At 38.3% G+C, this 12073-nt stretch overlaps 1 protein-coding gene across 4 annotated transcripts in view; it reads right to left on the bottom strand.

The window, feature by feature from the left end:
* Nucleotides 1-2678: 2678 nt before the first annotated feature.
* The window catches only part of GABRB2 (gamma-aminobutyric acid type A receptor subunit beta2), a 273067-nt gene continuing 263672 nt past the window's right edge, over nucleotides 2679-12073 (bottom strand). For all 4 annotated transcript variants that reach the window (XM_043464787.1, XM_043464786.1, XM_043464789.1 and 1 more), the window contains one exon: nucleotides 2679-8603. In XM_043464787.1, coding sequence (XP_043320722.1) covers nucleotides 8256-8603 — 348 coding nt within the window. In that variant the 3' untranslated portion in view covers nucleotides 2679-8255. The remainder of the gene's footprint in view (nucleotides 8604-12073) is intronic.

Raw genomic sequence — 12073 nt, 5'->3', positions numbered from 1 at the left:
GTGGGATCAGGTTTCCCTGCACAACACTATGGATTAGTGCTTTCCCAACTGTTTTGTTTCTCAGCCATATACATTTTGTTACTGTGATTAGGATGAAATTTCATTTACAATTTCTTTCTCCTATCATTGCCGCTTCACCTCCAATATTTCTGGATAATTTTTGTATTCATTTTTCACTTTCAGGTTTATTCACTAAATTCATCTACACAGGGTCCTTGCGGGGGTGGAAATGTCTGGGTCACTTCCACAACCCATTGAATTTGTGTTCACGCTTCATCCCTGGAGTTGACGCAGTGGAGAATCTTAGAGCTCATGACACCCCCTCCACCCCATCAGTGATAAAGTGCCCCAGAGCCTTACCGTTGCCTCCCCTTTTCTCCCTCTGTTGTTTTCCCAGCAGTTCCTTGCCCCTTCAGCATTATTTATTCCTCTCTCAAACCCTTGTCGAACAGCTTTGCCTTACTCTCAGTCAGGTCCACTTACTTGCTGAGTGGGTTCAGGAGGTGTTGGGGGAGGGTGAGGGGCTTCTGCTCCACAGGTAGGCGAGAATCAAAGGCCCGCTGAGTGAGTGATCTAAAAGCCAACCACACTATTCACACTGTGAAAGCTTCTGCTGGGCTTTCTGAACCTGTTTCTACAAACAGAAGTTTCTCTATTTTTTGTTCTGGGGGAATACAAAAGCACCTCACTTTCTTACATGTGCTTCCCTGCTGGCTCAGATAGTAAAGAATCTGCTTACAAGGCAGCAAGACCCTGGTTTGATCTCTGGGTCTGGAAGATTCCCTGGAGAAGGGAATGGCAACCCACCCAAGTATTCTTGCCTGGAGAATCCCATGAACAGTCCATGGGGTCACAAAGAGTTGGGCATGACTGAGTGACTAACACTTCATTTTCTTTCGGGCTCCAGGAAAGGGAAGCAAATTGATCTTGTCAGGATTCTAATGCACAGAAGCTTGTTCAGTCTACACACAGTCTCACGGAGCTCGTCATATGATCCTTTCTCAATGGCTACAGAACATCAGCATGGGAATTTTGTTACAAGAAAGATGGAAGCTTGTGTGTCTCTCTGGCTGTACTGTACTTACCTATAAAGTACAAGGTTCAGTGCTAGGGGAGTTTCTTCCATTCTCAGATTAATCTGGCATTACTAGGCTTGTAGTTCAAGATGACTTCCAGATGGGGTTCAATAGTGACTGCCTCTTCAGATAGAGCTTATTCCTCACCAGTTACCCAGGGTCCCCACTGCTCTTTGTGGTATTACACTAGGCCTATATTATTTGCCTACAATTCCATTAAGGCTTGTATACACATTTGAGCTTCCAAGACATAAGATATACTGTAAGATATAAGATACACCATAAGATATAAGACATAGCATAAGATATAAGATGTATCAATCCTTTAACTAAATTTTGCATCTCATTAGCCCTTTAATTTTCAGAATTGGAACCAATTATTCCCCACCCCTCTTTGGACATCTACTACTAGAAACAGTATATTACTGATCCAATACCAAATTCATCCTACTGCATTTCATAGCACTTCCTGACGTGGAGCAACCAAGGACCCACTAGGTCCCAGATGAGGGTGTAGTGATGAGCCTAATTTCTTAAATGAACTGTAGAGGTAAATCCACATTTCTTTTCTTCCACCATGTTGCAGCCTGTTTGATTCTTTCACTGGTCAAAGACTCTGCCGGTCTAGAGGCATGCCTGGGGCAGCGCCAGGGGCTGGCCTTCTAAGCCTCACTGTGCCGTCTGCTCTGAGGTCTGCCATTTCCCCAGGTCACCGCCGCTGAATGTGTTCAGGTCTCCGTGTCCATGAAACGTGCCGCTTTTCTCCTGCCCAGACTCAGAGAAGGCATCCCTCCCTCTCTCCTTACCCTGAAAGACATTCACGTTCCTCAGTACTTCTGGGGTGCTAAGCATCATCTCTGTGCCTCTTCCAGCAGTGTTTCCATTCTATCCAATACAAATCTCTGAAATGGAAAGATAAATATGTAGATATATAGTAATAACCTAGCTGGCTACCTGAAAGAAAAAGATCAGGGCAGGCACAAATGAAGACATTGGTTAGAAGACCTGCCAAAGAAACCTAATTATCTGGGGCTTGTCTGGAAGGTGTCATCCCATGACCACTCCTTGTCCAAGTTCATGTAGAGGGCTGATGCTATAGAGGGTAATATAGGAGAAGGCTGCACATTTGGCTAATGCTTTTATACAGAGACTTGAAGAGATACGAATATGTTTGGGGCTTATCCGCTTTAGGAAATCAAGACTGGTGGATTGATTGTGTCTCAAGATATCCCTGAAAACTTTTCTCACTAAACTGGTATTATTCTGGGAGGTGGATCTCATGATTTAGAGACATACTCTGCATGGGAAGTGTTATAATATTTCATAATTTCATAAAAGACTTCTTATGTATTTTCAACTATAAAATAGCTCTGTGAAGGAGGTACAATTAAATCTTCGCTTCAGATAAGAACACTGAGAGTAGGATAGATTAGCTGTACAATCATACACGTAATATGAATGTGACAAGTCACAGCGCAAACTCAAGTCTGCCCTACAGCCAATCCCAAGTGTCCAAATTTTCTACTGCTTTTTGCAAAAGCTATATTCTACAACAGAACTCATATTCATAGTTCAAAAAATTTCTGAACTCAATGAGACCACTTATACACACATCTTTTTAAGTTTTATTTATACTTCTTAGTTCAAGAATTACACACTAGTCAACATTATTATATATTTACATGCTGAAACTGGCTGTAATAAGTTTAAATTCAAGAAAATAATTCTTATGTACTACTCATTTATAATCCTCATTTGTTACTATCTCATGTATCCCAGAGATTGTAGTAGTCCTGTTTTTAGAAAGACGTGAAAATAGATGCAATGATATCCACTTGTGTTTTGCATTTTCTAGCCATTGGAAAATGTGCATTATGTGCATATTAAGAAAGGCTACAAGGTAATTAGTAAGGCTGAAAAATCACTACATTGTGAAGAATCTAGAATATCACTTGTTAGAAAAGGACAGTTCAGAACTGCACAGGGACAATATTTAAAACGGAACTATTTAAACACCCATGCAAATAAAAACTTTAAAATGTCATGGAATTTAAATTATTTTCAACACTGTTTGACTTAATATGCTTAAAATGACCACTGAACACAAATTACTGAAATAAAAAGAGAAAGATACAAGCTGATGGAACTGTCAACTGGCTTCAGATGGTGCCAGGACACAGATATGGGCATCAGAATAATGGCATGTGACAAGAGAGAGATTTGGCTTTCAAGTTAAAAAAACCACAAGTTTTTGTTTTTGTTCATTTTGGATCACATTTAACTTTATCACAAAACAAATTCTCAAAGCAAATTAAAATCTGATATTAGCATTTTGCACACATCTATATATCTACAGAAATGTTTTACTTCAACTTTCAAATAATTAATAGATGTTTAATATTATTTTTTTTCCTTATTTACTTAGGGCAGTACTTAATTACCGTTCTGTTGGCTCCTTACTACTTTTTTACAATGTCCCTGGTGTATTTGGAAAATATTTTTTAAACCTTTGGTGTGAAGCAGTGTCTTTTTTTCTCCCATTTTCCCTCATTTTTCCATTTTTCTTTCTTTTTTAAAAATAATTATGGAGTCTTTGGTTAAAAGGAAAAATGCTATCTAAGGACAAATGCTATTAAAAAAAAAGTCTTCTCTATGTGCTATTGTGTAACATATTTCTGGAACAGGTATATAATAAGCATTTGTTTTTTCCTGTAGTGCCATCAATATAAACTTTTACTCTTTGAAAATTGAGATTTAAGTTATGAACTTTGGTTTCTTAAACTCTTACATATAAAAAGCTCTATCAAGTAATCAATGATCATTTCTGCTTTTCCCAGTTGCCATTTCTAAGGCTATCTCCTGGTTTTTATAAACACTACAGTGTTTCCCATAGACAGAGTATGAGTGGGAGTGGTAAGAAAAAGTGTGTGTGTGTGTCTGTGTGAGAGAGAGAGAAAGAGAAAGAGAGAGAGAGAGAGAGACAGAGAGAGAGAGAGTGCAAATTAAAACCCTTCTGTCTGGGATCCCAAAGCATTTATGTAAAAGGGTGTTTGAATTTCTCTGCTGGGGGGTGCGGTAATTATTTTTAGTTAAAAAATAAATAAAAACTAAAAAAAAAAAAAAAACTAAACAATGATTTGCATCTATTGACTATTCATTTACAGCATGTTTAATTATTTACATAATAACACAGCAACTTAAGCCATAAACAGAATTAGCACATTGCCTTACCATAAAATACAAATTAGAAGTTAAAAATATTTAAGAAATCTGTTTTAATATTTACACACGCTCAGTGAAAGTTATGGTTGCTAACATTACATGGACTCTGTACACTTTAGCAAAATGGCATGGTTGCTACAGTTGAGAGTATCTGCCCTAACCAACATGGTGGGGTTTAGTTATTTTTCTTTCCTCCTCTTGGGAGGAATATATATATATATATTTTTTATCATTTTCTGTTTTCTTAAGACATTTTTGTTTTTAAATCACCATTGAACAATGCTAGTTGTTTCCTTGAAAAAGAGAATAAGTAGACAAGCAATGTGAGAACTAGTTAATTTCCATGTTCTGAGGTACAGTACTATTATAGTGTCAAACTGTGCAGTGGTTCATAAGAACTGTAGGCATTGATTTGCTGATAGAGAAATGCTCAGTACCCTGTATTACTTGTTTCAATATGTTTGATTTGTCGGCTGCCAAATTAAAAATATTCATACATTGGTTTAATGAAGGAAATAAAACATATTAGCTTATTCCTTTTGTTTTCCAACATATGAATGCATATATATGTATGTATGTTTATATGGATCGATATATACACATATATACATGTAAATATATGGTAAGACCTGTTTGTTGGCTGTTTTTGTATGAGTTTAATCATAAAATTGGAACACAGTTACCTATAGAAAATGGAAATTGTCTTCGTAGACAATTTAATGCAGGTTTTGCTTAAAATAAACGTGATTCATTTCTCCATTATGCATCCCACTGAACTTTCTCTATGCGTTGTGCTTTTGTAAGCTGACAGATTTTTTTGTGTTCCTAATGCTAGAATGTAAAGTCTTTTGGTTCCTAAACCATTTTTTATTATTACTATTTTTCACTTAGCACTGCTTTTGAAGAAATGAGGAAAGGTCTAGATGGCACTGCTTAAGTCTTTTCCCCTGTTATTAAATTGCAGTAGAAAGAATTGTTAACATTCCTTATGCAAACACATGATTATGTTGCATGAGTTTTCAATTCTGAAAATGCATTTCATACCTACTAGCAGTCATGTACAATATATATATATACAGATTGAGATCAAAGATTTCATTGAGAGTGTGCCTTTTAGAGTCAGAATTTGCCTATGAATTTCACAGAGATGAAAAACACCTTAATTGCTGGCTATCTGGCTATTTCATAATCAAAAGAAAAACTATACATATATGTATAAACTGATAGTAATGCTGTATCAGAATTGCCAAAACATACTTTTGTGGTCCTGGATGCCAAGCTGACTGGTCTGTTTTGAAGACAAAGATCTAGCTCCCTTCCCTTCCCCTCCCCCAATCTGGTAACTAAAATTCAGTTCAACTACAATAAAACAATCATTTAAGAATAAATTCTATATCTACTGTTATCTCTGGGTGGGATGAGTCAGGTTTTTCTACCTACATGGTTACTAAATGCCAATCAATGGATTTCACTCTAGGGTTTCTGTTCCAGTGTCCCATCTTTTTCCTTTCCCCAAGATTTTTCTTAACACTGTGGTCAGAAATGAATCCCTGGTCATATGCTTTAGAAGCTCATGCTGCTAAGTTGCTTCTTCTGTCCACTTTGATCTAGATTTCTATGTTGACTTTCCTGGACATCAAAATTTTGTTGGAATCTTATGACAATATCAAGGACTTTTATGGCTTTTATGGTAATTGTAGATAAGAACCACTTCTCGGCTGGAGCTCTGAGTTGTCTCTAGAAAAACCTTTCCAGAATGGCATTTTGGAGTTGTGAACCTGAGTTATCAATATGCTCCTTCTTGATGTATGCTACTCAAACTTTAACCCCTAGTGACAAGGGGCAGGCACTTTTATTAGTGTGATGTCCCAAAATGACTGCCCAGGGGAAAGTGTGTCCCTGGAGAAACTCGAGGAATCTCTGCTCTGAGCCCCCATGGGCAACGTGTCAGTTGGATTCTGCCCAAAGATCATGCTCAGAGGTGTTCAAGTGTACAAACAAAAAAATAAGGGCCAGAGCTCCCTATGCTGGTGAAACAAAAATACCATCCTATCTGGGGGACAAATTCAGAAAGATGCTAAACTTTTTTTTTTCTCTGATAGTGAAGAATAGAAAGGCAGCAGGACTCCATCGTATTCTAAGCTGCTGAATCATCAGGGAAAGAAAACATACATTTATCCATAGATGGATAACTGGCCTTAGCTACTATGCACAATTAGGGATGTTACTCTAAAAAGAAGTGCTTGTTTTTTTCAAATAGAAATAGCAAAGTCATCCTCCAAGAAAAGTTTCAATCAAATCTAACTCTAAGGAAAAGTGAGGAATTCACTATTTCCTCTGAGAAAGGCAAAATATGAACCTCACATTGATAGAAATAAAATATATGAGCTTATTCTTTTCTCTTTGTCCAATATATGAATGCATGTATCCAATTAGTATAGAAAGAAGCACAATGACGTAATTTAAAAATTGAATAAAAATAATACATCATGCCTGCCTGATTATCAGCTATATATTTTTCTGCAATATCAACTGAGGCTCATAACATTCACCATGTAATGTGGCTTTGTTGTTCTATTTTCCATAACTTCCTATTTGATTAGGCAGACTGCAACACACACAATGAAAGCACCCTAGAAAAACCAAATTCCCCAAATCAACAACTAAACCTACTTGTGCACGTAATCTCTTGAGTACTGTTTGCCATGAAAGACAAAGGTGAACTTCATTGTACATAAAAATACAGTTCTCTTAAAATCTCTCCAAAGACTTACTGTCTGTCTCTTAAGAATGTAATCAGAATTTCAGAAGTAAGAAAAGTTGGAAAAGACCACTAAGCCTGCTAAAGAAATGAACAAATCTTCCCTTTGAAATACCCTATTAAATTCAGAAATAAACTGCAGGAAAATGTAGAATCAGAGAAGAGCATCTTGTTTGCTAGCTCTGTCTGTGCTTTATATTCATATATTGGAATCACTCCCAGTGTAACCTAAGATGCTTCTAATTCTGCTAACATTTCTGTTTAGGGGTGGTCTCTTGATCAGGTACACTATAAAAACTTCTTCAGGCATGCTCTCAAAAGCTTGTGAGTTTGGACGGAAAGAAATCTCTCTCACTCTACCTTCTCCACTGAACACAGTGTGTATGGACCACACGCTTGTAATGGGCTAAGGGTCAAGCTGCTTGCGTGCTTTAATTTCGTTACTACTGTTGTCTCTGAATTTTCCACGCTGTTCTGGGTTATTAACTCTTATTTTTAACTGCCTCAGAAATAGCATTTGAGAAAAATTTCTTTCGGCCACCAGGCATGATAATGTTTAGAAGTCTCCCCGTCTCTAAATGTCAAAATGGAAGAGGTCAGTGTTGATTCCCAAGCTCAAGCAAACATGGCCTGGCCAAACTGGTTTCCTGAGTCTCTGTCTTGACTCTCCCTATCTTGTTTGAATTACACAAGAATCTTCTAGTATCCGGTGGGAATTAACTTCTTGTGGCACCAGTATCACCTTAATAAGACAGGCAGAGGCCGTCTTCAGTAAGCATGCTTGCATGGCATGGCAGATCACATGACAACCTTAAGAACAAAGATGGGGAGTATCTGGATATGACCACATCTTGGCTAGATGACTGATGACTCTATCGAGCCTTCTGGAATATCATCTAAATTATTCCCCTCCATATAGGCTGTGTACTAAGCAGAGAAGGTGGAACACAGACTCAGTCTTGCCAGCATGTGTACAAATCACTTGCATTTTAACTGGAAAACCCCAAGGACCTTAGCATTTTCATGACTTAGCAGAAGCAACCCAAATGGTATGAATTGGACCACAGGATAGGCCAGCAACTAAGGTATTTTAGCATCACTTTTGTCCTGGATTGATATGTTTTCCAAGTTCTATGTCAGGCTGTACAACTGGTTTGAGGAGGAATCTAGTCCTTGCTTCCCACGGAGGCTATGTTTTAGTTCACATAATAAAGCCAGTAGACGATGTTGAAGAAGGAGAAAACCACTGGGAAGAATATGCGGGACCACCGATCTATGGCATTCACATCAGTCAAGTCGGGAATGGTGATTTTCAGTTGGGAGGCGCGTCTCCGCAGGCGGCTTTTCTTCTGTGCCACGTGCCGTTCCAGGGCATTTCGGCCAAAACTATGCCTGGGCAACCCGGCTTTCCGATACTGGATGCTGGAGGCATCATAGGCCAGCATTGTGCTCCTTGGATCTCCAAGTCCCATCACAGCCTCGGAGGTGGCCATTTCATTTTTTATCTCAAGAGTGCTCAGTAAGATGTTCTCATGGGGGTCCATCTGCAAGGGGGAAGAAACAAACGAGACTTTCAAAACAGAAAGCCTTTACTGGTGATTTTTACACAAGGCGCTATGATATGTAGTTTGGATATTCATGATTAAGAGAACTGGCTTTATGTCCACATGCTCTAAATTTGAACTGTGGTTCTGCCGCTATAAACTCTGAGTTTCAGTTTCTTCATCTACTAAATGGTATAATAATCCACTCCATGAGGATGGCTGTGATGATGTAATGATATAATAGATTGTTGCCAGCATGCGTTGGAGAAGGAAATGGCAACTCCACTCCAGCATTCTTGCCTAGAGAATCCCAGGGACAGAGGAGCCTGGTGGGCTGCCGTCTATGGGGTCGCACAGAGTCGGACACAACTGAAGCGACTTAGCAGCAGCAGTACCATTTTCATGATTTCCACATACAGCATGCAGAGAAATGGGAAGCATGACCTCCCCCTTTAAATAATTTACAGTCTTGATTAAAAATACCTAAAAAATTAAACTGAACTAGGGATGAAATAGTATTAGGGGATGAATTACTAAATTGTGCTCACAATAGAAACCTAATTACAGATGAATTCATGATAAAACCAGAACTAAAAGTAATAGGTAACATATATTAAGCATTTGATATACACAGCAGAAACATTTTTATGTAACCTCATTTAACTGATGCTTCTTAACGCCCACAGGTACAAGGTGTCACCTTAAATTTTCAGTGTCAATATAAATAGGGTAAAGGAAGAATTTTGAACAACAACAATGCAGGAAACACATGACTTGCCAAAATGCAAGAGAATTCAAGACAACAAGGAACTTGAAAATAACAGTTGAACAGACTATGGGTGGTGTGGGTGGTCAAGGGGTGAGCGAGGTGACTTGCCAGGGAAGAGAAGCAGACAGGAATTAAGAGTTGGACACGAACTGTCTGTACTGAGCTGAATTCTGGGCCCAGGGAGTAGAATTAAGGGGGCTGTGCTGACAGGGTGACCCTTTTTTCTCTTGGATTATTTCTTCTTAGCAAGTCTAAAAGTAAAGGATGAATACTGCGATCATGATTCTCCAAAATTAAATGATTATGTAATGCTTTTTGTTCTGTTGAGACGGGAAAATGTGTGTGTCTTATTTTAAGAGGCCTCCATTGCTACATAGATAATAAAACCTAACCACAACAAGCTATTTGTAATAATACAGTATATTTATTTTGGTAAATACTTGAAATGTATCTACTGCCAATATTTTTTCTAATGAATTTTTGTATATTTTATTTTGTTTCAGTTTTATTGAGAAATAATTGATACATATCACTATAATTTTAAGGTGCATAGCATGATAGTTCAATTTATATATATTATGAAATGACTACCACAATAGGTTAAGCTAACATCCATCTTTTCATATAAATATGATACAAAAAGTAAAAGAAAAAACAAGGAAAGAAAATTGTGAGAACTCAAGAAATAAATGCTGATTGAATGGAATTCATTTTATGACACTTACAACTCAATGTCTTCCTGCATCATCAATAAGATGATTTAATCTACAACACCACTGTGAAGATGAGAACTGCATGGGACTATACCTCTTGAGTCCCTTTCCTGCTCGAAGGCTTCCACCTCTATTTATACAGGTCTCTTGCTAGAGCAGCAGGCTCAGGCATCTGAGATATGGAATAATTTCCCATGGTACCCTGGACCACTTTTTTGACAGATGTCCCATTTTTATGCGTGAGAAGGAAATTTAGTGAGCAGTACCTAGTAGCTTATTGTTGTTTAGTCCCTAAGTCCTGTCCAACTCTTTTATGATGACCCCATGGACAGTAGCCCTCCAGGCTCCCCTATCTAGTAGCTAAGGCTGAGTAATTTACATATTGACTTTTCCAATAGTCCAGTGGGATCAGCATGTATCTCAAGCTCAGAAAATAAGGCTAAGAGAGGTTAAGAAATTAACACAAATTTACCCAGTGAATAGGTGACAGAACAAGAACTGGAATCAGGTCTTTCTCACTATGCCATGCTAAGGAACAGAAACAGCCCCATCCCCCTATAGCCCTCTACACTCATAAAAGAAGACCTTCTCAGTGCAGGGCAGGGGCAGGTACCTGGAGGCTTGCAAAATGTCCTTAATGAGGATGTAGATAAGCGTCTTGATTTAAATACATCACTAAAGACTAGAACTAATGTAAAGTCCTATTAACTGTAACACTGTTAATTATATAAACATCTGTGATTTGAACCTTCAACAGCCCCACCAGCAATAATTCTATTTAAGGAACCACCACTTCCCCTCTCTCAGTTACTGTGCTTCTGATGGGGCTGGAGTCAAGCAGAGCAATCCTGACAAAGTGATTGTTTCAGACACATGCCCATTTCAGAACCAATGGCATGTCATGAGCCTTCAGGTGGGCATACTAAAGACTCTCAAACATTACCACTGGGTTTGTACTCAGAAGTATGTGGCCCTGAGTCTAATGAATTTGTTGAGATGCTCCAGCTGCAAGAGGTGATCCTAACTTGAAAACAAGCCAACACTGGGAGACACAGAGAATCCATGACCTGCTGAGAGTGTCTGTATCTGGTATGCCTGATTTGCTGATACTAAACAAGATAATACCTCTCTCTCTATCTCTCTCTCGCTTTTTTGTATAAGACAGCCTGAGTTGGGTTTTCTATTACTTAAGACCCAAATAATTGTAACTGAGATATGATTCATCTTTATGCATCTCAACAACCCTATAATATAGGCAGGGCAGGAAAGATATTACTGATGTTACACCTGTAATAAGGATGTTTCACAACTCAAATTGAAATTAAGGAAATCTGTGACAGTAATATAATCTTCAGTATGCAGAAGTGTTGGGTTTCAATCCTTCTGGCTAGGACCGAAAGCATCTAGGGGCTGCTGGGTTTGGTGGCTGGCTGGTCAACTGGCTACACTTCTTGTCCCCCTTGTCTGTTTTCCTTCAAAGGATATGAACTGTGTTAGCAGCAAAGGTCAAAGGTGAAGGCTTTTTATATGTGTTTCAACAGGCTTTTATATGTAACTCAAATGGTAAAGGGGGAAAGGCTTTTTAATTGATTTTGTTGAGGTTCTATTAGTAATCTATAGACTTTATTTACTCTGGATGGCACTAGTGGTAAAGAACCCACCTGCCAATGCAGGAGACAGAGATGCAGGTTTGATCCCTGGGTCGGGAAGATCCCCTGGAGAAGGGCATGGCAACCTACTCCAGTATTCTTGCCTGGAGAATCCCATGGACAGAAGAGCCTGGTGGGCTACAATCCATAGGGATGCAAAGAATTGGACATGACTGAAGTGACTTGATATGCACATTGTTTAAATAAAAGAAAAATAACTTTTAAATTATGCATGTGAAATTGAACAACTATTATCTTTCCTTTTTTCTTTTTGAAATACTTGTTTTTGGAAGGTGACTGCTGATTGAGGTTTTTTATGTTTTTTTTTTTTTTTGGTTT

This window comes from Cervus canadensis, chromosome 4 (assembly GCF_019320065.1).
Source record: "Cervus canadensis isolate Bull #8, Minnesota chromosome 4, ASM1932006v1, whole genome shotgun sequence".
NCBI classification, from domain to species: domain Eukaryota; kingdom Metazoa; phylum Chordata; class Mammalia; order Artiodactyla; family Cervidae; genus Cervus; species Cervus canadensis.
Note: the sequence above shows the minus strand (reverse complement) of the source record. Positions and strands in the feature narration are given on the sequence as shown.